The sequence below is a fragment of the Ixodes scapularis genome, unplaced genomic scaffold (assembly GCF_016920785.2).
Source record: "Ixodes scapularis isolate PalLabHiFi unplaced genomic scaffold, ASM1692078v2 PGA_scaffold12__126_contigs__length_90152505, whole genome shotgun sequence".
Lineage (NCBI taxonomy): Eukaryota > Metazoa > Arthropoda > Arachnida > Ixodida > Ixodidae > Ixodes > Ixodes scapularis.
In genome coordinates, this window is record NW_024609838.1 from 42,267,441 (window position 1) to 42,295,394 (window position 27,954).

Sequence of the window (27,954 nt, forward strand, 5' to 3'; positions counted from 1 at the left end):
TACACGCTGTTCGCTACAGACATTTGATGACAGGAGTATGTTCGAAGCTCGTCTGCTTCATACATAGGCTTGCAACATGTCTGCGGGGTGTGACATGACCATGATACAAGAAAAACGCCTCGGACACTGTCTTAAGCAGGGTGACTATAGCCCTAGGGTCGCCTTGCGTCACGGCCAGACTGCGCGTCACCCTCGCGATACCTTATTACTAAGAAATTTTATACAATTTTATATTAAATATAAAATTGTAAGCAGGCATGAATATCTTAACCTCCAGACTGCTGGTTATCGTGTGCCACTTCCAAGTTCTGCTCCCGTGACCAAAGTAAAATTCTCATGGGAAAGCGATTGAGGTTCACAGGAGTAACTATACTGTATTGCTGCGATGAGCCGAGGACGTACGGGTACAGACAGAAGCGGACTTGGCATTTTTCTGCTCAAGGCAGTTGTCGAAAGCACCGCCCACTGATCAGTGGCACCGCCCCCCGCGCCCTCCACTCCATTTCCTGTGTCGTTCGAAATTTATTACCGTATTTTTCAACGTGCAAATCGCTTTTCTTTTTTTTTTTTTTTTACATAATTTACGATGGTTTGTTTTATACATTGCCTTTATTGTTGCAGTTGCCCTCAGTTTCAACACATCAATTTTTACGAAGGGGGGGGGGGGGGGGGGGGACATTGAGAATAGAGGAGTCGTAGCGAATTAAGGGGGTGCCTTCTAAAAAACAAGGGAGCGTGTACACCCCCCCTTAGGGGGTGTGTAGGCAAATCACTGGTCCGGATGTCCTGACCCCCTCTTGAATTCTGTATGTGTAAATGTTTAGCACGGGGAAATGGAGGGGAGAGGTGTCTCAAACATATGATAGACTGACCCCCTCCCCCCCCTCCCTGAATACCTGTGTCCACCCCTGCTTGTGATGCCACTTCTCTCTCTCACTTTCCTGCAGTCCCGACATGGCTCTGGGAACAAACTCCCGTTGCCACCTCCACTCAGGTCACCTGATCGCTCAGGCTCGCTTCAGGCTTGCCCAACACAGCCCCAAGCGGTCAGCTTCAATGGCTCCGAAGGTTGTATCCTTCCCTGCTGAAACGAGGCAGCAAGAATCGTATACATGCCTTGCACTTACGTCGCACGATAACGTCGAACACCTGCAGCCACCGTGCTGGTGCTCAAGTTGACAGCCGTTCGTAGCAAGAGCCATAGTAAACTGCGCTGCGCTCAGCCGTAGCAATTGCTGCGCGTCCCAATGCTTGTTTCGGCGGCACGCTCTGCGACAGAATAGCCGTCAAGTTATAGAAGGTATGAGCGGCAGGGAAGGGGTGCGGCCGCGCATTGCCGAGTTTGCGGAACGCATTTTATAGCAGCATGCGACTGCACTTTTCTAACATTGATTATGTGTAGCATGCCGTTGCATCGGTTTTGTCCGTTCGGGATGTGGACGCCCTTTGCATACGCTTCACCACACCGTTTCCACACTTAGAGCGCACCTTCGGATCTCCCTCTCGGAGTAATCGCAAGCGTGTCACGCCGCGATCCCGGCCAGGCAGCGATCGGTCGGCAGCGTACCCCGCGTGCACGCTTGCCAGGACGCCTACGCCGGGGCATCATTGGCTTATGCCATCTGCAGCATCAGGCACGTAGCCAGGGGGGCGGCCCATGGGGCCCGGGCCCCCCCCGAAATCTTAGATTTTGCTGGGACCTCCTCTCCCCCCTCCCCCTCATACAGCATTTTGTCATGGGCAGGCCCCCCCCCGAAACAAAATCCTGGCTACGTGCCTGTGCAGTATGGTAACCTTGTGTTGTTTACCGGTGATTTGCGAAATCATAACAGCTTTACTACGAGTGGCTATTATTTGACGAGGAGAGCCCCTCGTCAAATAATTGTGGGGCACACAATGAAGCTCGTTTTGCTGACATAACAGCCCTTCGCATCGAAACTTGGTCGGCGGAGTGTCAATACTTTCTGCTCAATGCGCAATAGCACCAACGCTGAAAAATTTCGCACATACTGACTGAATGCAATCTCCGTAAGATTGGCACTTTTTTTTTTTTTTTGAGTTCACTTGTAAAAAAAAGGTGCCTTTGTTGAAAATGCAGTGTGTCGCCACATGTCAGGGCAGTCAGTGGCATCCTAGGCCTTGGTAGGCGCATCCACGCAGTGTGAAGTCAACCACCAGCATGGTGCGGGGCCTTGTCCTTCCCTTGCGTGACGTCACGTGCAAGGTGTGTGTAGGGTGTCTGCAACGGGTCCTAGCGCCGCAAGACTTGCCAGAAAACTCGGCACCTGCACATAGTTTAAACTTTCATTGAATGTGTATTTGGGTGTTGCATTTTACCCGGTGAAAGTTCAAAGCATAGCTCTGTGAAAAACAACACCAACAATCCTGCCAGGGTCAATGGCGGACATGTTCGCAGACGACAGAGTTGGCAATGGTTGTGACTTGTGACACTATTTCCCAATGAGTGTTGTGAGGCAAAGAGTGCTTTGTCTGCTCGCCATTGACGACGGAGTGAGACGTCCACCATTGACCCTGGCAAGTTTGTGGGTCTCGCTTTGCATGGGAAGGGAGCTACGGCTTTAAATTTCGCTAGGTAAGATACACCACCTAAACATACATTCTGCCAATGTTTGAGCTCCTTATATGCCGGTGCCAATTTTTCCAGCTCTCCTTGTAGCACTAGGACTAGCGGTGGACTAGTTCTGCCGGTTCTTTTCGAGAATGCCAAAGAATTTTGTCACAGAAGCCTCTTAGGGGTCTTCGGAGTGGCAGCCAACTTTCGACAAGGAGACCTGGCTTTATTGCGGCAAATTTCCATGATGCCGGGTTGCACATGGCCTCTTTTTCCAGCTGCTTAATGCTGGAACTCCGCATCTGTTGCGTTGTCAACCTCATTAAAGAGACACTGACAGAGTATTTAAACTTGCCAGCGCTGATAGGAGCGGTAAGCATTTGGCAAGGGGGGGGGGGGGGGGGTAAACGTCGGGGGTAAAGGGGGGTGAGGATGGGTGGCAAATCCTGTGCGCGGACACCTGGGGTCCCAAGTAAAAGAGCGCGACAGAACACTGGAGAAAGAAACCAATGTTGCCAGCTGAAGGACGACAGTCGCAATGGTAATTGCAAAGACTGAAAACTCTCAGCAAAATAAACAGTGATAATTTAACGTTGTAAACTAAATTCTGAGCTATTCTAATGCCTAATAAAGCAATACACTCATTACGCTCCATTAACTTCCCTTCTGTCGAAATCTCTGAAATCTCGTGGTTACGCGGTTTTGTATTCCAGGGGCGCTCCTATCAAAACCATAGCGCGAAGCTGCTTATTTGGTTTAGTTTTGTGTTGACGCGAGGCCATACACTTGCGTGCTATGCAAAAAGAAAGCTTCAAAAGGAACGCGAATATCTTTCCACCGGTAAGTATGTGGATTGTTGAAGTTCATGAAACTGCTTTAATGATAACCTAATTATATTGGTGAAATCGAAGGCAGTTGGTAACCATGTGCAAGACCCCAAAGGTCTGTCTCCATGCTCCGCCGCTTGCGGCAGTCAGAATGCATGGGAAAATGGCGGACCTTTTCCTTTAGAATTAGTATATGTGACCTCTATGTGAAACGTTGCCCACATCTATTTTGTTGACCCAATATTTTCTATGTCGCCAAAAACTAAACTTTTGGCTGGTGTATATCAATGATTTTATTTTAAAAAAAGATTGGCCTTAGGGAGCTGACAAGAGGACAATTGGCCCCCCCCCCCCCCCCCCCCCCCCCCCCCCTCCCCTCCCTAAATCCGCCCCTGGACACGTGAAAGCCCAACTGCCCATGCCTCAATTTGCAGCTCGAAATTTGTTTTCTTTCCGCCCTAAAACCGCCGATTGAGAACTCTCCAGTTTGAGTCGCGCTTACTCTCTTCTTTGTGGTTACATGCTGTTTTCTATGGTTTAGACACAACCACCAAAGATAATCAAAGTCGCAATGGCACACCCGCAATATTAAAAATAGAAAAGTAATATGATACCCATTTTTTGTGACTTCTAAAAAGCTACAAATACATTGATTGAAGAAAAAGAAGTTGAACAGCCATGTGACTTCCAACAACTTTCTCCTTCTCTATATTTCATCTTCCTCCCCAGTCCGTTTTTTTTTACTTTATTAAAAATATGGGTAGTTTCCTAACACCATAATAAATTGACTGGCAAAATGTTTTTTTTCGTGTGTTATTGTCTTTTTAAAAAGTGAAATTTTTTTTGCACTATTCATATAAAACCATGCCGTGATGCACGTATTTGCATCTTTAAATGGCATCTTGAGTACTAATTGACACACCTGAAACCAATATCTTGTGAAAACGACCAAACAGCAAGCTAGAGCAAAAGCGAACCAGATCCTCGGTTGCCATTCTCAATACCATAGCAGTTTATGCAAAAATAATATACCCTCACTGGAGTTCTGTGAATATTATGCTTCGGGTACAAACTGTAGTTCTGCATGGTTTGCCTAATTTTATTCACACCTTCAATTCAGTTTTGATGCCTGAAATGGTTAGCAAAGGCATGACGGATGGCATTAGAAATTATTGAAATCTGTTACTTTGGCTTCATTTGAGAACTACTGTGCTTAATTTTTCTTTTTAGCTCCTTGTGTTTGTGTGCATCTGTGATGCTGTGGCGTCTAGAAACCTTGACCTTGTGGCTACAGCCTTCCACAGCCCGCATTATGACAGCAGCCGTCCAGACCTGTACCTGCACCAGTGCTTTCACATCGACTGTAAGCTGGGACAAGGTTCCTTCGGTGTGGTGAGCACGGACACCCATGGTTTTATTTCATTTTTATACGCTGCCGGAATAAGGGGTGGTGGGTTTGCACGTTTTAAGGCATCTTTTTGTTAATTTTCATATTAAGTTGGAGTAAATCTTTTTTTTTTTTTTAATTGCAGCTATTAAATGCAAAGTTTATAATGGCAACACGTGTTTTAAGAAAGGGGACACATTCATGCTACTTACAGCGGTCATGGAAAGGCAGTTTCATCTGTCTATAAACTTCACTAAAAACAATGATTAATTTATTTACTAGTTGTACCAGCTTTGTCTCTTTGAGAACTTCAATGACATTGAAAGATATAAATGAAGTTACATAACTACTATACTCTGTTGGACCTAAATACAATCTTGGGGAAATCTCCAAGATGGAGGTCATTTAGAATGGGATACTTCCATCTATGATGGAGTGCAATTTGCACCCTCTAGGGTGGAAGTGGCCTAAGAAAAAAAGCCATAAAGAAAAACCTTTTTCAAGGAGGGGATGTCTTTCCCTTTGGGGAAGCCCTTTCCCCTCTTTGGGGATAGGAACAGGGAGTTGTGACTGAGTTTGGTGTGCTCTCGATGCCTCTTCCTCAAGGAAGGAGAGGGCTTCCTCCCTTGGGGGAGCCTAGAGTCACTAAATAATCTATTCTTAAAGCATCGACACTCCATTCTCAGACTGTTTTGTGGGCACCATCACTTTGTTGCTTACTGCAGAGCGGGTGCAACTGGCCATAGTTACAATTAGAAAATTACACATCCTGAACGTTAGTTATGGCATTGAAAAGCTTTGGGGGTGCTGTGTTGCTTTGTTGCGGACTCGTTAACACTTCTAAAGGACGTAAAAGTATTTTTTGCAATTTCAGATAAGGACAAAGATAAATGGCAACAATGATTTCAAGCAACAAGAAGACTAAAGTGTTTTTACTCTGAAGCTTAGCTGAGTTAGTGACTCTATGAAGCCCTCTCCCAAAGAGGAGCCGAATGCTTTCCCTTTTTGGGAACGAGGACATGGAATCATGACCGATTTCTGCACTGGCTCAAAGCCTATTTCCCAAAAAGAAAAGTGTTTCCTTCTTTGAAGAAGCCCTTTCCTCAAAATGGCTGATTCACATACAGACTGATTCGTGGACGGATTGATCACGTGACGACATGTCCGCGGTTCGTCCCTCTCCCTAGCGCGTCCACACGAGGGAGACGACGAGCATATGCCAACAAGGACGGACCGTACCCGTTTGCCACACCACAGTGCTGCAAAACTCCAACATCGCACCGTGGCACCATCGTCCAAGAAAGAAATCAATGTTTGCTACCGCGATAAAGAATCATACGCCGCTGCTACACACAGATTGAGACAAAACACCATGATAGGCTTCGTCCGAGGCACCACTAGCCTTACTAACCCAAGCCATGACAATGACACCATGGTCCACTCGAGAAGGGTTCGGTGTAGAGGCGACAAAGTTCTGGGCTCGTGGAGGGACGTTTGGAGATGCCGTCATGCACAAAACTCAAGTACACCACAGCCACAAGAAAGATCTTGCTCGGTAAAATCCAGATTGGACGTGCAAAAATTATTATAGTGTGCTAGACGAGTTTTGATGTGAGCTTCTTGACACGGACCCGGAGGAGTAGCAGAACCTGCGTCGCGTCAGCCGGACAAAGTTTCCGCAGTTTCTTTCATGTGTGGAACCGAGAATTGCGCTGCAAAATAAACCAGCAAACACACAAAAGAAAATGATGCACCATTTTCGTTTTAATCATCAAGAAAAAAAAAAGAAAAAAAAAGCCAAGAAGACATTGTACTAGGCACATATCCAGGGGACAAGCCCATGGAGCATGCCCCCCCCCCCCCCCCCCCCTCCGAAATCTTCCATTTTGCTGGGGCCTCCTCTCCCCCTTCCACCTCATGAAACATTTAGTCATAGGCGACCCCCCCACCCCCCCCAAAAAAAAAAAATCCAGACCAAACGCTTTTCAAGTCAATCTTCCGTCAAAATTCAGCGAGTGAAAAATTGCTCAACTTTATGAATTTACGCGTCCGCAGACAAGGCACAGATCGCAGAAATCTGCGACGTGCCGGTCACGTGGTCTACGGTCCTCGGACAAAAATCGTGATTCGACCCGTCGTGTGAATCGGCTAAAAGGAACCGAAGGCTTTTCTTCTCCTTTTAGGTACACAGACATGGAGTCGCGACTGATGTATGCGCACTCTCGGTGCCTTCTTCTGTTCCCCAAAAAGAGGAAAGGGTCTCCTATTTTGAAGAAGCCCTTTCCCTAAACGGAGCAGAGGGTCTCTTTTTGGGCACACGGACATGGAATTGTAATCAATTTATGCCCAGTCTCGATGCCTGTTCCCCAAAGTAGGAAGGGTGCAGAAGCTTTTTCCCTTTTGAAGACAGAGAATTGTAACCAATTTATGCACAGTCTTGATGCCTGTTTGTTCCCCAAAGGAGGAAAGGTTTTCCCCTTTTAGAGACCAGGCATTGCAACTGATTTCTGCACGATCTTGAAGCCTATTCCCCAAAGAGGGAAAGGGCTTCCTGTTTTGGGGAAGCCCTTCTTTGAATGGAGCGGAAGGCTTCTTTTCCTTTTGGGGACACGTACAGAGAATTGCGATTGACTTCTGCGCACTCTCGATGCCCGTTCCCCAAAGAGAGAAAGGAGCAGAAGGCTTCCCTCTTTTGAAGGTGGGGGATTGCAAGCGAACTGCCACATGCTCTCAACTCCCCCCTCCCACGAACGCCAGGTCTACAAGGTCCGAAGCCGGGAGGACGGGCGCTGGTATGCGGTGAAGGAGGCTTACCGGCAGTTCCGCAGCATGAAGGACCGCCAAAACAAGCTGCAGGAGGTGGCGAAGCACGAGTGCCTGCCCCCGCACCCCAACTGCGTGCGCTTCATCAAGGCCTGGGAGGAGAACTGCCGCCTCTACATCCAGATGGAGCTGTGCCACTCCAACATGACAGCCTACGCGGAGGAGCACCACGACATCCCCGAGCGTGCCGTCTGGAACTACCTCGTCGACCTCCTGCAGGTTCGTGCCACTTTGTCGTGTTTGCCGGAGGCCCGTTCACGCACTCGCCAGTCAGGCCCAATCAGGACTAATCTCGTGCGATCTCGTGCGACGGGAGAACATACTAGCACATTGATTGTCAAAGTTTTTCGAGCCAAGAAAGAAGGAAAGAATGGGGCACAAAGGAATGCTAAAAGTTTTCGATGGTTACGCAACAGAGGCGCCACTGCATTTTCTCGTCGTAAGAGATTTTAAGAGGTTTCGAGGTGCACGGTCGTGATGAGTTGCATGTGGGGGAACCAGCCTCTACGTGGAGCAAATGTGAAAAATGTATACTACAAAACAGATTTTTTCATCGCAGAAATAAACTGTGAATCGCCAAACACTCGATCTCTGTCCAAATGTACTCCTAGTGGTCTGGACTAGATTCCAAAGCTTCAGAGCTAGCCGTAATCTTGTTTGTAAAGGCCCGTTCACACTCTTGCAACCGACTACGACTGAGAGAGACGAGATCTCTTAAAACTTCTTAAATGTTTTTAGAATGCGGGAACACACTGGCATTGTGGCGCCATCTATGCGGTGACCCTGGAACTGCATTTCACAAGAGCGAAGGTTTTGCGGGGTTTGCGAGGTCAAATATGCGTAATACCCATAGAAGGGCTCGTTTATAACATTGAGAAAGGTTTTTCGAGCCAAGAAAGAAAGGATAATGCGCGAGAAATGAAAAAAATGTGCCGGACCGCCGAGTTTACACTGCTTCCCAATAGATGGCGCCAGTGTGTTCTCTGGTTTAAGGAGTTTTAAGGAACCCAGGTTTAAGAAGTCGCAAGAGTGTGAACGGGCCTTAAGTCGTATGTGATTTTCAAAAATTTTAAAAGTGGGAAAATGGGGGCCTACGGAAGGCCATATGTGGGGACGAACGGCGTCGACTGCCAGGAACGGGCCCCGTTTTCCCGTTGAGAGCTTCTGGAAATTGCTCGCAATTTTTGAACAAAGTAAACGGTTACTTCTGAAACTTCGGCATCTGGTTCGGACCGCCAGTCCTACGTTTGGGCGGAGTCTGAGCAATCTGCGGTGCATAGTTTATTGTTGCGATGAAAGCGACTATGTAAATCTTTTTTCGGGGATGCGCCATACTTGGAAGTGGTAAGAATATATTGACTTCCGCCTAAGAATTGGAGCGCATTTTGAGTGGCCACCAGCCGCCTAGAGGGCGCGCGATTTCGGGTGCAACTTTGTTTGTCCTTACGTAAGTCTTCTCCACGTTGGGGACTTCCCCTAAAATCATTACGTCAATCATTGACTTGGAAGTCAGCCATTGAACTTTCCTTAGAAAGTACCAAGAAATCGTAATACAGTTGAACCTTGATTTGAAGAAGTCATCGGGACCCGCTAATTATTTTGTTAAATCTGGAACTTCGTAAAATCGAGGAAGGGAGACCTCGCGCATAGGCTGGTGGGGAATCCAGATTTGTTCGTTAAATCGGGAAATTCGTAAAATCGTGTTTTGTTAAATTGAGGTTCAACTGTAAACGTTTTTGTCAAATTATTTAACCATCAATGAAAATGCTAGGAACGTAGGTACACACTCTGCTCGCGCTTGTCGTAGTTGCATAAAAGTTTCGAAGTAAATGACCGCAAAAAGGCATTGTTGAACACGCATGCAAAGTGCCATTTGTTTTGGGATTTTGCTTCAAAACATTTATTGCTTCGGAAGGCAGCGCGCTTGGCGCGTTAAAAATAAACTCTCGCATGCTCCTTGGTTTTGGGTATAATTCAGAAAAGGTCTATTAGGGGTGTGCTAATATTCGCAGTGACACGGTTGCTGTGCCAAATCCTGTTACATTTTGCCAAAATGCTATGAATTTGGGCCAACGTTGCGCCAAACTGTAGTTTCACTTTATTATTACTGAAAATGTTGGAGTTTGGGCTCGCCACACGGCTGGATCGTTATGGTAGGCTTGTACGATTTTTGCCCTACGTAACGTACTGCTCTATTTTATTCCTGTATGAAACACCGACAGTACTCGTAAGTCTCGCCATATTTGTCATATTCGCACTGTGGTGAAGCGAGAACCATGAAAGAAGCTTCACGATTTTGGGTATCTTTCTTCGCTGCAGCACTGGGGGAAAAGCACTTTTCTAGAGCGAGATGTTGTGACATAAGCGTCGGGTATCAACAAATATTCTGACGATTTTGTTCTTTAAATTCGTGACTTAATAAGGTATTGCGAGAAGATTTATGTGGACTGCGCTGAAGCTTAATTTTTTATGTCAATTCTCTTGTTTAGTTGTCACCTTTGTACAGAGAACTTTTACTTACAGATTTGTTTTAAAAAGAGCCACGATAACTACACTAATCTGGTCTGTGCAGGTGAGTTACACGGCCAGGGGACATATGGGGGGTTATAATTGTCATGATAAGTCGGATAATTAAGTAAAATCTCTTCATTCATTTTCATTCAATTAGAAACTTATCGAGCTTTATCGAAAACCATTAAGTCGTTAAATTTTAGTGCGATTTGAGGCGCGCCAGAAGTATGTTGGTGTGCTAAATTTGCTACTCGTGGAACAGCCGCAAGGCTGGCAGTGCGAAGACGCGGCTGATAACATTACCGCCAGCTTAACATCCCCGTTTTCGCGCCATTAGCCTTCATCTTGTTGCATGAGTGATCACTTTAGCATACCTCCACACTTTCCACACGTTTGAAATCTGTCTAAAATATACTGATTTAGTGTTTTTTGATGGCACCTGGCAAGTGTCTGACTGGTATCATGTATTTCAATAATTAGAGAAGTTAATCAACAGAATTTAGTTAACTATCCGACTTACCGTGGCGATCAGCCCCTTATGTTATGTCCCCCTGGCCGTATAGCTCACCTGCACAATCCGGGTCAGGGCAGCTTTCACTGTTTATTTTAAACAAATATGTAAAGCCTGTAAAACACCCTGTATATATTTTCTTTTTTAATACTGCCAGCCATGAGGTTGAAGCAGGAAGGTAAACCATTGCGTATCATAGCACCCTGAAGCACAATCACGCAGACTGGCATAGCATCATAACATGGATATTCACATGAATATTCATAACATATCGACCACGTAGCAAGTTGAAGAATTGCATCTGGCTCAACATCATTTTAGTGCTAATAGGAAGGAGGTCTGCATCGGATTTCAGTTGGGAACTGGACTCGGTAGATATGTAGCGATTAAAAAATTAAAACGGGCCGCTTTACTTTGGATGCTTTCGAATTTATGAATGTTTTTTTGTGTGAATGGCTCCCAGACTGGGCTCGCATATTTGAGCGATGGTAAGATTAGTGCTTTATATGGAGTTAATTTTAGCTCTGGAGTAGCGAATGCTAATTTCTGTCTGAGTATCCAAATTTTATTTAATGCTTTATTGACAACATCTTCTATGTGTGAATTTCGGTTTAGGTTTGATTTTAAAAGGACACCCAAATATTTAAATTCCTGAACACTTTTTAAAGGCATACCCCCTGTACTGTTGTTGAATTGTGCTCGTATTCTCCGCGTTACAGTCATGTAAACAGTTTTGTTTTTGTTGATTTCCATTTGCCAATCGTTGCACCAGCTGGCCAATTTATGTAAATGCTCATTTAATAACTTCTGATCATCAGATGTTCATTTAATTGTATCGTCGGCAAAATGTTTTATTTTGACTTCAGTTTCAAATCCCTAGCTTATGTCACTGATGCACAAAATGAACAGTAGCGGCCCTAGGACTGATCCTTGAGGTGCTCCTGACGTTATTGATAGGTCGTCTGACTTTACCTTATTTAATTGTACAAACTGTTCGCTGCCAATGAGATAGCTTCAACCCATGTTAAAACTCGATAATTGTTCAATATGTACTTGAGTTTATGAAGCAGTTTTGGATGTGACACGTGGTCAAAAGACTTGGCAAAATCCGGAAATGCAACATCTACTCGCCCACCACTGTTAATACATAAACTGAGGTCATGAGTCGCCTCTGTCCGTTGCGTAGCAGTAGAGCGCCCTCTTCTAAATATAGTATATTGGTAAAAACAGTTAGGGCGCAGGCGACCTGGTGTAAGTTTACCATTTTTTAGACCACCTGAGACCGGGTGGAAGAACCCTTTAGAATTGCAGTGTTTCTTCCACCCAGTCTCAGGTGGTTTAAAAAATGATATATTGGTGTCTTCCTATGGAGGTTATTAGTCTGAACATATGTCATAATGTGTCTGGTAAGGACGTGTTCAAGAATATTACAAGTGGTATTTGCGAGTGAAATTGGTGGATAATTTTGCATATTTGTTATTTCTCTCGGCTTTGGTATGGAAATTATTTTTCCAGACTTCCAGTCTCGTGGAAATCTGGAAAAAAATTTCTGTCCGATGGTGCAGTGAAGAGAGTAAGTTAAAGCTAAATTAGCTGGAGCAGTGGATGGAAACATAGAGATAATTTGGCTAGTCTGTTTTTAAGATTTATCGTTTTTGCTGTTTTTACTGTTTTTAAGATATATTGCTCAGATGTCGATTTTTGTTGTCATGAAGTTCTATGTATAAAATGTCATTTCAAGATCAAATAGCAAAGACTGTGTTTTTATCTCAATTAAGAATTTGAGTTTCATTGAACCCTTTAGAATTGCAGCGAGACATAAATTTGAGTGCTCGACATGATCCATTCTAACCTTATTTCTATGTGATATACTATTTGGTTTCCATTTGACTCCACAACTAAAATAACCATTCACATGAGTTCATACTGTCCTTGTTGCTGTGACTGGTGCTTCCACATTCTTCTGAACAGCGAGTTCTGTGCTTGAGAGAATCGAACCTGCTGTGCAACCGATACAAACAAAATGTTGCGCAGAAGGGGGAAGGCAAAGTAAGCAGTGTATTTTAGTTTGACAGGTTAACACACGAATCTTAACATATGATATTCGCAGTGGCGGGAATGATCATGAAGTATATGCTTGTGCTCCGAAAGTTCTTTTTTTGCTCCAAAATGGACTTTTAACTGCTTCAAAAGGTGCTCCAAAGTGACTGAAACCAATCACGTTACTGTATTCAAAACTTCGAATAATTTGACTAACGTTTGCATTCACAGCACGCTTTTAGTGTGCAAAGTATTAGTTTTTCGAATATTTGAAAATCCTGAATAATGCCTTAGAAATTCCCCGTTCCTTCTGTCGCATTTCACAGTGTCGCACCGGCGCTCTTGCATCAAGCTCCACCGCTTTTGTGCACTTCGAGAAATGGCTAATGGGGCCGTGCATCTCAATTGGTTCGATGGTCTTTGAAGTTCTTCTCAACTTTGTATGTCAGACTTCATTGGTTACGAATGTAGGTCGACCCTTCTACTCAAAGGACAGTACCAGAAAAGTGTGTGTGTCAACCTATACTCAGTTCATTGAGGTATTCATTGCTTTGATTGATGTTAGATTATAATTTCCCTGACTCACCTTGTTAGTATTTTTTTAATTAAATGCAAGTTTGTAAAATGCTTTTCATGAATAGGTATTTTTGCAGAAAAATTAATTTCGACTTAGTTTTATTAAACTGTCTATGATTAATTTACATTAAATGCAAAATATTTGTATTCGGCTTGCATTAAAGTTTTAATGTTTTTTTGGTTTGCTGTCAGATAATTGATGTTCACGCACATCTTGTTGCAATTTAAAATACTAGTACAAGTAGTACTAGCTTGGACAATTAGTCAAAACGGTGGTTTGTGCTTCTTTGGCACATCTGCCAGCTTTCAAAAGAGATTTGGTCTAAACTAGTGATTTATTATTTATTTATTTATTTATTTATACATACCCTCAATGCCTCGGGGGTGTTATAGAGGGGAGTGGGTCAGTACAAGTGGTTTTGAAGGGCTAGTCGGAATTGCTTGGGGTCGGGTATGGTGACTATGGCGTCCGGGAGGTCATTCCAGTCCACAACTGCTTCAGGGATGAGGGAATGCTGGTGTGCTTCACTTGATGACTTGGGACGGGCGATCTTGCATGAATGGTCTAATCTTGATGATATGTAGGTGGGCGGGTTCAGAAGAGACATTTTCAAGAAAGGTGTGTAGAAGACTTTATGAAGAAGAGAAAGGCGGGAAATTCGACGGCGGGAGGAAAGTAGAGGAAGGTTAAGACGAGACTTCATTGATGACACACTTGAGGTACGAGAATAGTCATTAAAAATAAAGCGAGCAGCACGGTTCTGAACGGATTCAATGGAGTCTGTTAAATTTTTCTGATGAGGATGCCAGATGGAGGACGCATATTCTAATTTAGGCCTAACAATAGTGGTGTACAAAATACGTTTTAGGTTTTCAGGTGAGGATCTAAAGTTTCGGCGAATGTAGCCTAGAGAGCGGTTTGCTAAGGATATAATTGTTTTAATATGAGTATGCCATGATAGATTAGGTGTGAGATTCAAGCCTAAGTATTTGTATTGGTTAGTATAATCAATGGGGACAGAGTTCAAAAGAAGTACAGGATAGGTGATTGACAATGAACGAGAAAAGCACATGCATTGACATTTGTTAGGATTTAAGGACATGCGCCATGTGTTACACCATTTAGAAATTTTATAAATGTCGCCTTGAAGCGTTACAGTATCATCTGTAGAGGTTATCTTACGATAGATTAAACAATCATCGGCAAAAAGCCGCACAGTGGAAGAGATGTTGAGAGGAAGATCATTAATATATATTAGGAAGAGTAATGGGCCGAGTACTGTCCCCTGGGGGACACCAGAAGAAACAGAGCACAGGGAGGATTTGGTGTGGTTAGCATAAACAAACTGACGACGTTGAAGGAATGATTCAATCCATTTTAGTATGTTAGGGTCAATTTTTAGCATAGAAAGTTTCAGCAGAAGGAGGTTATGTGGCACTTTGTCAAAGGCTTTGGCGAAATCCAGAAATACAGCACTAGTGGGGTAGCCGGAGTCAAGGTTTAGGTGAAGGTCATTAGTAAGAAATAGGAGCTGCGTTTCACAAGAAAAGTTGCGGCGGAAACCGTGCTGCGCATTGCTAAAAAAGGAGTTGTTTTCGAGGAAATCAATGGAGCAAAGAAGTCCCATTCTTTGAACTCTTCAACAAATTTTTGAGATAAAGGAGCTTGTGGAAACTGCAGACTTGGTAGGAGGCTGGATTGGGTGTTTCAGTTCGTATTGTTTGTTAAGTTATGGGGTCCAGAGATGTATGTGAAGTAAAATACAAACACTGAAAAGTATGAAGAGCCAAAAAAAAAGGGGGGGAAGGGGGGGGGGGGTGAGCTAAAGTGTCAGAGTTTTCCCAAATTCTTTTCCTTCCAAGAATGAAGATGAAACCCAGTTTTTGAACCCTCTTCCTTTCCCCTAGAATAAAAGTAAAATAAAGACACACAAATGGGAAGCATCCAGTGCCAGTGCCTAAATGTTCTTTGCTTCTTCTTATTTTCAGGGCTTGAAGCACCTGCATGATCACAATTTAATTCATCTTGACATCAAACCAGACAACATCTTCATCTCGAACGAGGGCCTCTGCAAGCTGGGCGACTTTGGTCTCGTTGTGAGGCTGGACTCAGTAAGAGCCTCTTTGTTCCCTGCAGACTCGTATGGTGTTTGTGACAAGTGATCGGATCACTGGTGGTCGGTCGCTTTCATGGGTAGTTTTACCTTTTGGTCTTGTGGGGCAATCAAATGAAGTGCTGTGTATGCAGTGAAGGTTCGGCGACTAAAGTTTGCCACGTGGGTGTCTCGTTTTAGAGATGTTGCAATCCACTCAAGATTCAAGCTAGAAAAGTTGCTCAACTCTCAGACACTGGCGAATTTTGAATTCACAAAGGTTCAAGCTTCTTTGAGCTTTAAGATGGAAATATATTTTGACCCTTCAGATTTATGTTTCAAGCTGCCTTCCACTCATATATTTAACCCTGGTTTGTATTAATTGACTTAGCGTTAGCTTCTAAACCTCCATTTGATTACTTAACTCTCGTTAATTGTTTTCCCCTTCGCTTTATCCCCTTAAAATGAAGCAGCTATTGTGCTGATTACTTGTCTCCTCATGGAACGACTGAACAGCGTGAATCCAGTGTCGATCACTTCATCTGGATTTTTTTCTTGTCGGTGAAACAAAATAAGACCTGTTTTTGCTGGGAATGTTCTATCGGAAGTTTAGAGGTTCGCAGGGCCTTAACCCTGGGGAGCCCATCTTTGGACGGGCCTCAATGTAGACCTACGGATGTAAGCTCCTTTAAACACGTGCAAACTTTTAAACAAAGGTTATAGGTGCTGCCATCTATTGAATACAATATTAGGTAAACACATTGAATTGATTTGCATCTGCTGGGGGGGTGACATAACCTAATGGTCTTGGTGGGAAATATCTCTGTTCTCAAATTCATTCTGGATCACAAATGCTCGGAAGTGGCACGATGTGTCGCTTGAGCAAGATGATGGCAATGGCTTGGAGAGAGAGTACATCATGCTTAGTGACAGCAAAACCTTGTCATTTGACGGTCACTTGACGGCCACAGTGATGGAGAGCAAGCTTTTCCTTTTGAGGGAAGCGTGCTCGAAACAAGAAGTTACATAGTATTTCTTTCCATGGATTGAAATAAACAACAATGTCAAAATTTGAGCGCAAAAAAAATTATTTAAATTTTTGTGTGAAAATAGTTTGAGTCATGGTTGCACACCAAAAAAGAGAACTCTCCACTTAAAGGGTTAACAGTTACTTACACCTAAATGCTAGGCCTACCTGGGGCTAGCTCCTATAAGCTCTGCAACAGTAAGGCATTTGCCACGAAGACTTCCCGAGGCCCACTGAACGAGCTACGCCTCGAAGGAGCGACGCTTCGGCCGTCTTGTTGCTTAAAATCATTGTCGTCAGTAGTCTAAAGCTTTGCTCAAAATTGCTGTAAACGTCGTTCTGGCCTTCCCAAAACATTCGAGAGTCTGCAACAAAACAAAACGTCACCCCCAGCCTCCCGACACCACATTTGAACTTCGGGAAGTCGCGTTTTTAAACCGTAACCGTTGCCAGTTGTGGCTGCACCGGGCAACAAAATGGCGGCACCCACAAGGCAACCAGGAAACGGAGTGTCGACGCTCTAAGCGCAGCTTGTTTATAGTGGCTCTATGTGCCTCCTTGCCCGTCTCAGGCAGAGAACCGAGACGATCCAGTCGAAGGAGATGCCCGGTACATGGCGCCGGAACTGATGAACGGCGACTTCACCAAGGCAGCCGACGTGTTCAGGTACGGGGAAGAGCACCACTCCTGAACTGGGGGAAGGGGGGAGGGCCTTTTGAGGGAGGCTCATATTTTACTTAATCGTTTTCCCGATTCGTCGCCGTTAATTTTGTTGTTGCAGCTTGGGGATCACGATACTGGAGCTGGCCTGCGACCTCGAGCTTCCTGGTCAAGGAGAGCACTGGCACAGTCTCCGCACTGGAACCCTGCCGGCGGACGTAGTCACGGGTGAGGACGTGGGATTCGCCTCGTTCTCTGTTTATAAGTTGTGACAGAAGCAACAGACTCTTTAACGCAGAATTCCGGGTAGCACGGCTTAAAAACGCCGAACTCAGCGTAAGCTCGGCAGTCCTAGGTGCTTAACTTGGGCCTAGTACAGTTTTGTGCCCAGCATTTCTACGGTTTTCCTCTTGCTTGCCGGATAATTGCCAGACTTGAGCCAAAGATGCCAAGTATAAACCAACGAACCGGCAGCGAAGCCTAAATCTGGTACTTATTTGACAATTCGGGCCCAATGTTGCCAGATGAAAACTGAACAGCCGGAACTGAAGCCTTACTCTGGCACTTGTTTGGCGATTTAGGCCCAAAGATGTTGGATGACAGCCAAATTACCGACAGTGGAGCCTAACTTTGGCACTTGTTTGGTGGAGTTAGGGCTAAGGTACCCAGACTCTGGCCAAAAACGGTTTGGCACTACCTTGCCTTCTTTGGACTTTTTAAGGCCCTAAATTCCTGGATAAAAAAACTAATATTTTTGCACAGAAAACTGTGCCACCTGAGATGGGTTACATTGCTAGCTCCCAGCTACTTTGTGTGATGCACTACCATGATGGAAGAGTGTCACGCTAGTGACATGTCAGTGTTTGGCTGGAGCTCGAGTTCAAGTCGATTGGACGCGGGTGCTGTGTCGGTATTCCTTTGAGACCTCTGCTCAATCCGCGCCCAGCGTTGGCCTCCAAATGGCAACATAGAAAATTGAGCACCACAACCTTTTTTTCTTATTAAAGGGGCATTCATGTGGATTCTGATATCATCTCTTTATGGTGATAACTCAATCTATGGGCTCTAAGCATCCTAAAGAAACAGAAATTATGCTTGTGGGTGGCCGATTTCCTTATTCAAAATGTAATCACAGATCGTGACACGGCCCTCCTTTTGTGCCTTGGAGTGGACAACACGGGCGCCATCGGACGACGTTTAAAACAACGATTGCTGCATTACATCTCCTACACCCAAAGATTTGACGTTTTTGCGAAATGTAATGCACAACGTGCCTAAAACGAGCAATGATAGTAAGGTTCGGAATCTCCACGCAATTAGCTATTTTACAGCGAAGCTGTTAAAGTTGGTAGTTCCCCCACTATCGTGTCCGTGGACAAGCGGCGTGTCGACACAAAATTCCAGACAGCTACCGCCGTCTACGAGTGATGGCGGCAACCAGACAACCGGCTTGCCGACTTAATACTCGGATTTTTCCGGAGATAAAGATCTTTCGTGCGAATACACCATCTCTTTCATTCGACGAGGAGAGTCACCCATTGTGTTCCGTGCCATCTCTCCCCCAACCCTTCTTCCCTGGTGTCCGCGTTAGCGGCCACCTGCATTCGTGCCATCGAGCACGTCCCGTGGTTGGCACGGCCCCACTAGAATAAAACGTTATTTTCTCGCCTACCAATCATGTTGTCCTGTGTCCCGTGACGTCGAGATCGCACTGGCACTCTTATCAGTAGCCCTTTGGACTCGCGATGGGTCGGCCGCATGCCATTCCTTCGGAGGAAGAAGAGTGAAAGTGGAAGGAGCGGCGACATGCGCAGCAGCGCGAATGGTTGCGCAAACGTCGCGAAGCCACTATTTGCGGCGTTTGCTTCTTGTTCCTGTCCTTCGTTTATTTCGCGCTGTTTCCACGTTTTCTTAATCGTAAAAATAAACTACGCATTGCCAAATGCTCGGTCTACACCCAAATGTAGCGCTAACGCTCTGGAGCAGATGCCAAGGTTTTAGAAGGATCCGTTTTCTTGTTCAAGTCATAAGCGATTTTCAGTAATTTTTTACCGAAAAGTGGTGGCCGACGAAAGCCCCCAAATGCTTGGGGTTGAATGGTGCAAGCCACCGGTAACACTCATTCTCCTATTGAAATTTAAAAAAGAAATCACATAACTTTTGATTAAGATAACAGTTAGCTCTCAAACTTTGCCATCTGGCCCAAACCGCTAGTTCTACATTTTGGCGGAGAATGAGCATTCGGCTATGCTTGGTTCATTTTTGCGATCCACTGTAAAAGCACATTTCGGAATTGCTCTAATTAGTTTCACAAAATAAATGTTGCATTATTAGTATTTTTTCCTTTTGAGGAAAGTTGATTTCGTGACTTTACACTGGCACCAGAAAAAAAAAAAAAAAATTTTTTTGGGGGGGGGAGTTTAGTGTCTTTTGCACCTATACAAACTTAGCCGCCGCATTAAAGCCGCAGCATGTGTTCTTTTTTAGTTTGGAGAAAACCTTTTGAGCATGAAAGTGATGTCTTTGCCGTGGTGCATCCAGAGATCAGTCCAGATCTACGCGACCTGGTTCAGCGGATGATGCATCCAGATCCAATACAGCGGATCTCCGTGGATCAGCTACTGGCACATCCGAGGATCTGCAAGGTGCTCCGGTGGCGGAGGCTGTACGCAGCACGCAAGAGGGCGGTACGAAATTTGCTCCAATAGTCTTCGACCAGTTTCTCACTGGGCCTGCGTAAAGCAACTGTCTCTCAATCTTCTACAAAAAGGCTTTACAAAAAATGATATATATATATATTTTATTGTTTTTACACGTTTTTTTAACATCAACATGCTTCCTAGCATTATCCTAAAATTACCCCAAGTGTTATCCTAGCATTTTGAACTTCCACGTTTTGAGTCTCTACGTTTCGTGCAGAAATTGGGGTGGTTTTTTACCAGTTGCTTGCCGACAGACCGGTATCTTTTCTTTACTCCCATTATCTTTGGAATCCTAAAGGGCTGCCAAAAAGATATAGTGAATGGAATGCCTAGATGTTTTGCAAAGATACCACTATACAAGGTCCCAACTGTCAGGAAAAAAAATAGAGGCTCAAAACCTAGATTCTGTTGGCACGATAAGTGTCATGCTCAGTCCCCTGCCACGACAACACAGAACCTTGAAGTTTTTACAAAATTCCAAATCATCTTTGGCACATCTTTGTTGACAAAAACAATGTAAATAATAAAACATGATTTACACAGAAGAAAGGTTTCTTACAAAAAGATATCATTGAAGCAGGACATAAAACAACCCACATGACTCTTAGAGCCTCTGACCTGTCATTCTGTAATGCTGGTCCTCGTTTTTTTTTTTTTTTTTTTTTTAAGCAAGTATTTGACTCTGTGGGAAAAAATTCATATGATAACCCTAATGTTCTTGAGGGATGGGGTCAGAGGTCTTTTAAAGACTATTGTGGGTGTACGTAAAGAGTTGCAGGGTCCTTGATGCAAAACATTTGTGTATGGGGGCCGAAAGCTTGTCATGCCATTTAGCGCAACCTTTTTTTCTTTTTTTCGACCTCCGCCATTGTATTTCGATGAAAGATGGAAGATATGTACCTTAATATCCCCGAGAGATGCCCTTCACCTGAAAGATAACCCACACCTATTTTTGGCATGACTTGCTATTTTTTCCAAAACCTCCGAAAGCTGGCCCACTTCTAGTAATTGCAGAGCCCTGTCCAATGGTGATCTTGGCAGAAATGGTGTTACCTAGCCACGCCAAAGGTGGATAAGCAAACATTGCTGACTGGGAAGCGGAGTCATCTTTGATTCATTGCTCCTCCCCGTGATCACAAGCAGGGATGGGCAGTATTTCAAATACAAGTATTTGAAATATGTATTTCAAATACTTTGTGTATTTTGCATTTGTATTTGATTACAAATTGGGTAATGTATTTGACGTGCGTATTTAAATACTAAAAGGTGGGTATTTAAAATACAATTTTGTGGGCGAAAATACATCCCTCAAATTTATTGTCACTGTCCAGAGCAGGAAGAATACTATGTTCTGCACCAAATGCAGTCTCTCAATCAAGCCCAAGCATTTAGTGACTTTGTGATAACGGCGTTAGTCCAGGGCAAGAATAGTGACGAAATCGACGTTCACAGGCAGACTGGTTAAATAAGTGCCTGTGACAACTTGTGATGCTTTTCAGCCTGATTTCCATCCATATTTTTGCCTGGAACATACTAAATGCGCGGGTCGTCCAGATTTTTGTAACTGGTGCGAGTTGCAACAGTAAAACATTCTCTAGCTAGTGCTGCGCGTCTTGGTCGTATCGATTCTTTATTGGTCTATACCAAAATGTAATCGACAAAAAAAGCTGCTAGAAGCTCTGTACTTTTTTCACCTATTACGTCCAAGCTGATTACATTTTTTTTTTTTTGTGATCATATTTCTATTACATTACTAGAGCCTCGCACACTAACTCCCGAGTGTGCAATGCAAAATTAAAATGAGATACCCAGAAACCCGTCGCAGGTGCCCTGAAGTCGCTGACGCAAATTTTGAGGAATATATTTGGGAAAGTATTTGGAGGAAACCAAATACATTTGGTTGTATTTGTATCTTGTACTTAAATGCTTTTTTGGAAATGTAATTAGATTTGTAATTAAATACATTTTTGAAGTATTTTGTATTTGTATTTCAATACATATTTGCATGTATTTTGCCCATCCCTGATCACAAGTTTCGAAAATCACAAAATTTAAAACTAGTGTTTTTAAAAAATTTTTTTATTGCACAGCAAAATTTAGTTTATTTTTTTATACTCACTTTGCTTTCGATTTTAGGTGGGCTATTTCTCAAAATACTACAGTACATATACCCTTTCTAACTTTGACCTTAATTCGGCCCCTGTACTGACAGAAGGAAACAAATAGGTGGATTGTTGCTGTTGGGTATGTAACGCTGTATATATGGCCATGCAGTATTTAATATAAAATTCGCTGGGGAGTTGTTGCGGGCAATGCTACCAACTGCAGGGACATTTCCCTAATTGTAAGTGCTTTGGAGGATTTTTGATTTAGTCTAGGGACAGTTTTATTACTCTAACTTTTCTTAGCTTTTCCGGTTGGCAAAACAATGCAAGCATAAATAATTCGATATGTAGTCATTTTTCTGTCGGTAGTTGTAAAAGTTGGCTTAAAGTGAACTGCTCTATCCAGCATGCTCAACCTGCACAAGACTTGTTTTCCAACGTCACAATGGAATGAAATTAAATGAAAGAAAATGGCTGAACTTGGGGCTTTAAGCTACACAGGCTAAGAGCAGGGGGCCTTTCATTTCCTGCCAGCACTGGTGGTAGGGAATGCCAAATAGACCATTCTGGCAATACACAGCGTCCCCCACAGTCTTCTCCGTGCATTACAGCAATTTGATGTACATGTTGGTTTGGCATTTTGCGATTTTAGAGTGCAAAGAAAGCGTGACAATGGCAACAGGGTTGTTCAGTTTTTGTTTGTTTGTGTTATGACCTTACATTGGTAAAAGCGGAGGGATTGAGTTGCTTTTGGATGTACGGAGTGTACGAGCTGACAGGGGCTTGCATTGGAACGGCCCCGCAATAGACATTTTAGAAAATTCCCAAGAGGCCGCTTGCGAAATCCTGTACGCTCTCCTTGATTGCACAGCATTCATCTCGTGACACTAAAAGAGGGAAGGGTAATACAGTTGCTTGCCTGCTCTTTTCTGTTTGCCTGTGTTTACTCCGTCGTCTGCTCCAGCCATTTCTGAACAAGGTGTTGCCGGCACTCCTTTCAGTGCCACAGATGGTGCTGCATGTTTTGCAACATGTTTATTCCCGCGGTGCGACGTGGGGTTACCGAGAGGCCTTGTGGGATTTGCCAGAAAGGTCCCTTGAGCCTGGTTTTTTGCAGCCAGAAAGGCTGCAAAAAATTATACTTCAAGTGTAAAAGGACATTTCTTGCGCAGGTGACGTGGATCTTCGAGCTGTTCCTGCTGCTCTGGCTCTGGATCTGCCGAATGGCCAGGAAGCTGTTGCCTAGAAGGAGTTCTTGGCTGCCTTTATGCTGGCTGAACCCTAAGAGCATTCCGCAGAGAGACAAGTCGTTTGAGGACAGCTTCTCCGACGGTTGGTACATGTCCACACTCTACACGGGCACATGGTATAACCCAGGGATTCCCAAAGGGAGCGCGGCCGACCCATCCTGAGTCCAAATCGAAACTGATAAGAGAGTAGGAAACAGCTCGCAAAACAGACGAGGACGAAGAAACACAGGTGACGAGCGCTGTGCTCGTTACGTGTGTTTTTTCTTTGTCGTCATCTGTTTTTTGCGCTGTTTCCTACGATGAATTTCCACGAACACGCCCAACTATCCATTCGTCTATGATTGCTCGAAAGGTTGCCGCCATCTACGAGCGATGGTGGCATCTAGACTAGTTGTGTGCTTGCCGCTGTCGCTTATAGATGGCGGTAGCTGTCCAGGCACGTTAGTGTCGATAGGCATTTGATACCGGACACGATCCTAGGGAATCTAGCCCTTAACAGCTCCGCTGTAAAAAAGACCCTGGATAGCTTAGTGGGCAAAGCCATTGGCTCACTATCTCAAGGTGGCAGGTTCAAATCCTGCCAGGGAACAAAGTCTTTTACACGGTTCCCGGGGGGCGTAATGCCTTTTGGGGTCAGTTTTTCTTTGCAGCCAAACATTGTGCGGAAACTTTAGAGGTCTCCACGAAAATCGGCCACTAAAACGGATTGTTTGTTAAATGCCACACCTTGTGTTTCTTACGTTGTTCGCGACTACGGTAAAGAGGCGGCTATAAGTAGTGCCTCATCGAAAATTTTCCCACATGTTCCCTCTGTTACGTCCACAAAAGCAGGTGCCTTAGAACTCCCGTAGGGACATCTGTATCAGTTTCCTGGTTCTCGTGTACGAAAGCTGCCCCCTGAAACCTGGCTCGCACGTTTACATTTGAATTAGCTTTAGTGCGCCGTGTTTGCAGTTAACATTTTACGAGAAGGGAGAAAGCTGGCACATCGGTGCCGTCTTTCGGGTAGTGCCGGGACATTTCACGCAATTCAGCACGGTGCAGGTTTTGGGGCACATTTCGCGAGCACTATATCTCGCGACTGAAAGTGGTGCTCCACACACTCATAACTGCGGGGTGAGGAGGAGCTCATGCGACTAATTTTCTGGAACATTTGTCAAATCGCGAAATTTATAAAAATCTGGTTTGCACAAAATTTAAGTTTTCAGTAACCAGACCGGAAGTCCTTTTGCAGTGTTTTCGAGATCAAATCTACGCACTACTTACGAGAAATTGTCGTAGAGAGCCCTTCCACATATAAAAGTTGCAGGAGCGTCTCATAGATTTGGGGCGCTGACACGGTTCTCCCTTTTGCAGACGACACCTTCGAGGACTCCTCTCTCAGGCTGGGCACGTCCTTGAACGACAGCAGGCACGGCGCAACAGTCTCGCCTCTCATCAGGTTAGGTTTTAGGCGTTGCTCGACGTTGTGGTGCCTGGAGCGCATCTCCGACTTGTGCGTCTGCTGCATCCTAAAAAAAGGGTCCCTCGTGTCACGTTGTCGCCGGCCACAATCCCGGCGATGGTGTCTGAGCAGCAGTGGTGGATTTGGCAGACGCCGGTTCCGCTGCAGGTTGTTCTCCGGCTTGACAGTCCGCGGAAGCTTCAGCATCTAAAAGTTGGGACGCGGTAACGACAGTGATGCTCGTGTTCGCAGCACCGATGAAGGAATTGCGACGTCTGGTGGCATGGCACGCCAGCTCGTGCGACGTCATTCGTTGCCACTTCGAGACCACCTTGCATTTCGCTGTCTCGTAGATTGTGGGCAGGGCAATTTTTAAAGCGATAGATTTTTGCAGGTATCCTCCACAGGCCTTCCTTGCCGACGTTATTTCGAGAGTAGCGAGCAAGGCCATGAAAGAGAGTGTCAGCAGTGGAGTGCAGCTCTTATCGCTAACACTCTCTTTCCATTATCTTCTAGGACCACGGGAGGGTGTATTAGCGGGGCAAGTACATACATTCTCTTGGTGGATCAACAGTCTCCCCATTGCTGACACGCTCCCACGTTTCTCTCGGACTTTCTCGCAACCACATCAAATTTCAACTAGCAGATCTTTTGCCAAATACCGTATTTACTCGCATAATCCTCACAATTTTTTTTGCTAAAAATCGATGGAAAATTGGGGGGTGCGAGAATTACGCGAGGAAAATTTTCCATGAAAACGTAGTGCTCTTAAAAAAAACGAAGCTGTTGCAAATTGGGGTTCTCGTGCTAGCAGCTACCTACAAGGTTTGAGAACTACCAATACAGGACTTACCATAATAATAAAACCGCAGGTTCAACGCAAAGTAAGATTAATTTGCAAACACAGTCTGAGTTAAGACTTATCTACGTCGCTGAGAACGACCTCAGTCCTAATAATCATAGCATCGCTGGTCGTCGTAGGCGACGCGACGACCGCGAGCTGCGCAAACGCCATCTAGTTGCGCGCACGCGAAACCGGCTCAACGACAGTGTGACTAGCGTCTGAGAGATGGTGCTAGGCTGCTTAGGGTGCCTTAGGGTGCTTGAAGCATTAAAGTACTCTGGCCAAACAGAGCGGCGCGGTGGCAGAAAATGTGGGCGGTGTAGAACGCGCGTGCATCATGCAGGTTTCGCTAGCAGGCGGATTTTGCCACTGCAGGCAAGGATGCGAGGATTACGCGAGGAAAAGGAAATTCCAATTTTCGGTGGCTCACAAAAAGCCGAGAATTCACAACAACCAAAACCATGATTTAGCTCGGAGTCAGCGGGGCTGTTAATAGCATTTTTAGCGTTTCTAAGTTGACATCAGAAGCTGTACGAAAATGATAATAAAGTAAGATTTCTGCAGCTTGGTCAAGTGTAAGGGTGGATGGCACGCACAATATAATATAGAAGCTCTCTTTTGAATACTTTGAGATTGTGAGTGATTCAAAAACGCCACACACAATAATCGTCAATTTAACCCATAAACCCACCATTGGTATTTTCTATTTTTTTTTAGCATATTTAGAGGCTTAAAACTCAAAACCAGTGCATATACCTCTAATGCAGTGTAATCTGGCTAGAAAAAAAAGTGTAAAAAAAACGCGACGCGAAAAAAAAACTTAAAAATTATTTTCTTTTATACAGCGTGCTGAAATTGATTGAAAAGTGAAAACCTTCTCTGTTTCATAATTTATTTCTTGGTACTCTTACATAATAAAAACACAAACTTTGCTTAATTTGACAGGCAATGAAAGGTTCTACACGTGGTATTATTAAAAAAAAAATACTAAACATAGTCGACTCAAAAAAAAAAAGGATCCGTATTTTAGGTCACGGTTGTTCGCGGAGGCATGTTTCGGGATTTTTACAAAAATTGGAGCGACGAATAATAAATCGTAGTTATGTCGTCTTACCTACTTGCACATATATCACACTAAAAAAATATAGATGCTCTCTTTTGAATACTTCGAGATTGAGAGAGATTCAAAAACGCCACACATGACAATCGTCAAAATTTCATTGTTTTTTCCCGCTTCTTTTGAGATTTTTTTTTCTCAGAAACTAAACATGTCAGGACATTAAAATAAAAGAGAATTGTTCTTCTTGGAAAGTGTGCCACGAAATATTGAAATTTGAAGCAAAATGAAAAATATGATTGCATCTCGTTACCTGAATCCAAATGAAACCGCCCAATAACAACCCCTGACATTGACGAGAAATTTAAAGTGACATGATATGTCTTTGGACTCTACATGACACTTTAGTAGGGTACGTTGTTGGGCTAGTTGGTTCATCTTAGTAAAACATATAAAATAGCGCAAAAAAGACAAGGACCAGAAGTAGACAGGACAGGCGCTATACTTCTTGTCCTTGTCTTTTTTGCGCTATTTTATATGTTTTGCGTGACACTTGTTCAGGATGACTCCGAATTACACTAAAAAGTATGTAAGCATTGAATTGGTCGAAATTACCGACAACTAGGGAAATGAAGGAACACCGTTCCTATGATTCCTTGAGTGCAGGCTGGGGGCGCTTGGGGGATTTAGCAAGTTGTTTATCACCCAAGCATGAAGTAGATACTAGAAATGTAGGTGAACATGCCACACACGCTTGATTCTTGCTCTAGAAAATTTACTTCTACGAATGCCGGTGCATGTAGCGCAAGGAACTACAATGGCAGCATGCTTCTTGGTGGTCGGGTAATTTAGCGAATGGTTACGCAGCAAATCGACCAAAATGTGCCTCCCCGCACATGAGAGGAGGTGCAAAAGGGTGAGAGGAACGGATGATGTGTACCACAAAGCTCCGTCCCCGCAGACGGCGTTTTCTTCCGTGGATAAAAAACATCGCAGCCACAAGTTTTTTTGTTTGTTGTAGCATCCGGTAGTTCCTCACGAACAACAACGTACCCCTTTAACTATCTCCTCTGTCCTTTTTCGAAGGCAGAGTCGTTGTTTGTAAAAGAATGGTGGATTTCGAATGGCCATAGGAAAGACAAGGCAGCCATTGCTACGACTAGCCGATGACGCCACATTTTAGTGCTCTCTGTCCTCTAATTGGAGCTCAGGACCGCGACACGACAGTATCCTAATGCAAGGAGCGGACGGACCTGGTTGTCGTATAGCAGATGTCTCCCATGCCGTCTGATATACTTCGTTCACCCCTAAGCTGACAATGCAGTAGGAGCTATGCACTCGCCGAACCAATCGACCGCCTCCTTGACCATCACCCGACCTAGATTTTGTGCCTGGGTGTGGGCGGGCAAAAGATGGGCATACAACTGGTGCAGCGAGCCCTTAGCTTCCACCGCACTGTCAGCCTAGAGCTGAATGGAGGACGTGCTTCGTTTCATTGTTACTTGGCAGAGCGCGAATTCCTTGG

General features: G+C 44.5%; 1 protein-coding gene across 1 annotated transcript in view; it reads left to right on the top strand.

Moving 5' to 3' along the window:
• The window catches only part of LOC8023660 (membrane-associated tyrosine- and threonine-specific cdc2-inhibitory kinase), a 33,321-nt gene that overhangs the window by 556 nt on the left and 4,811 nt on the right, over positions 1–27,954 (top strand). The window contains exons 2-10 of the mRNA XM_029981355.3: positions 948–1,071; positions 4,694–4,791; positions 7,544–7,828; positions 15,237–15,359; positions 16,939–17,033; positions 17,149–17,255; positions 19,569–19,714; positions 23,007–23,166; positions 24,441–24,525. Of these exons, the coding sequence (XP_029837215.2) occupies positions 948–1,071; positions 4,694–4,791; positions 7,544–7,828; positions 15,237–15,359; positions 16,939–17,033; positions 17,149–17,255; positions 19,569–19,714; positions 23,007–23,166; positions 24,441–24,525 (1,223 nt within the window). The remainder of the gene's footprint in view (positions 1–947; positions 1,072–4,693; positions 4,792–7,543; positions 7,829–15,236; positions 15,360–16,938; positions 17,034–17,148; positions 17,256–19,568; positions 19,715–23,006; positions 23,167–24,440; positions 24,526–27,954) is intronic.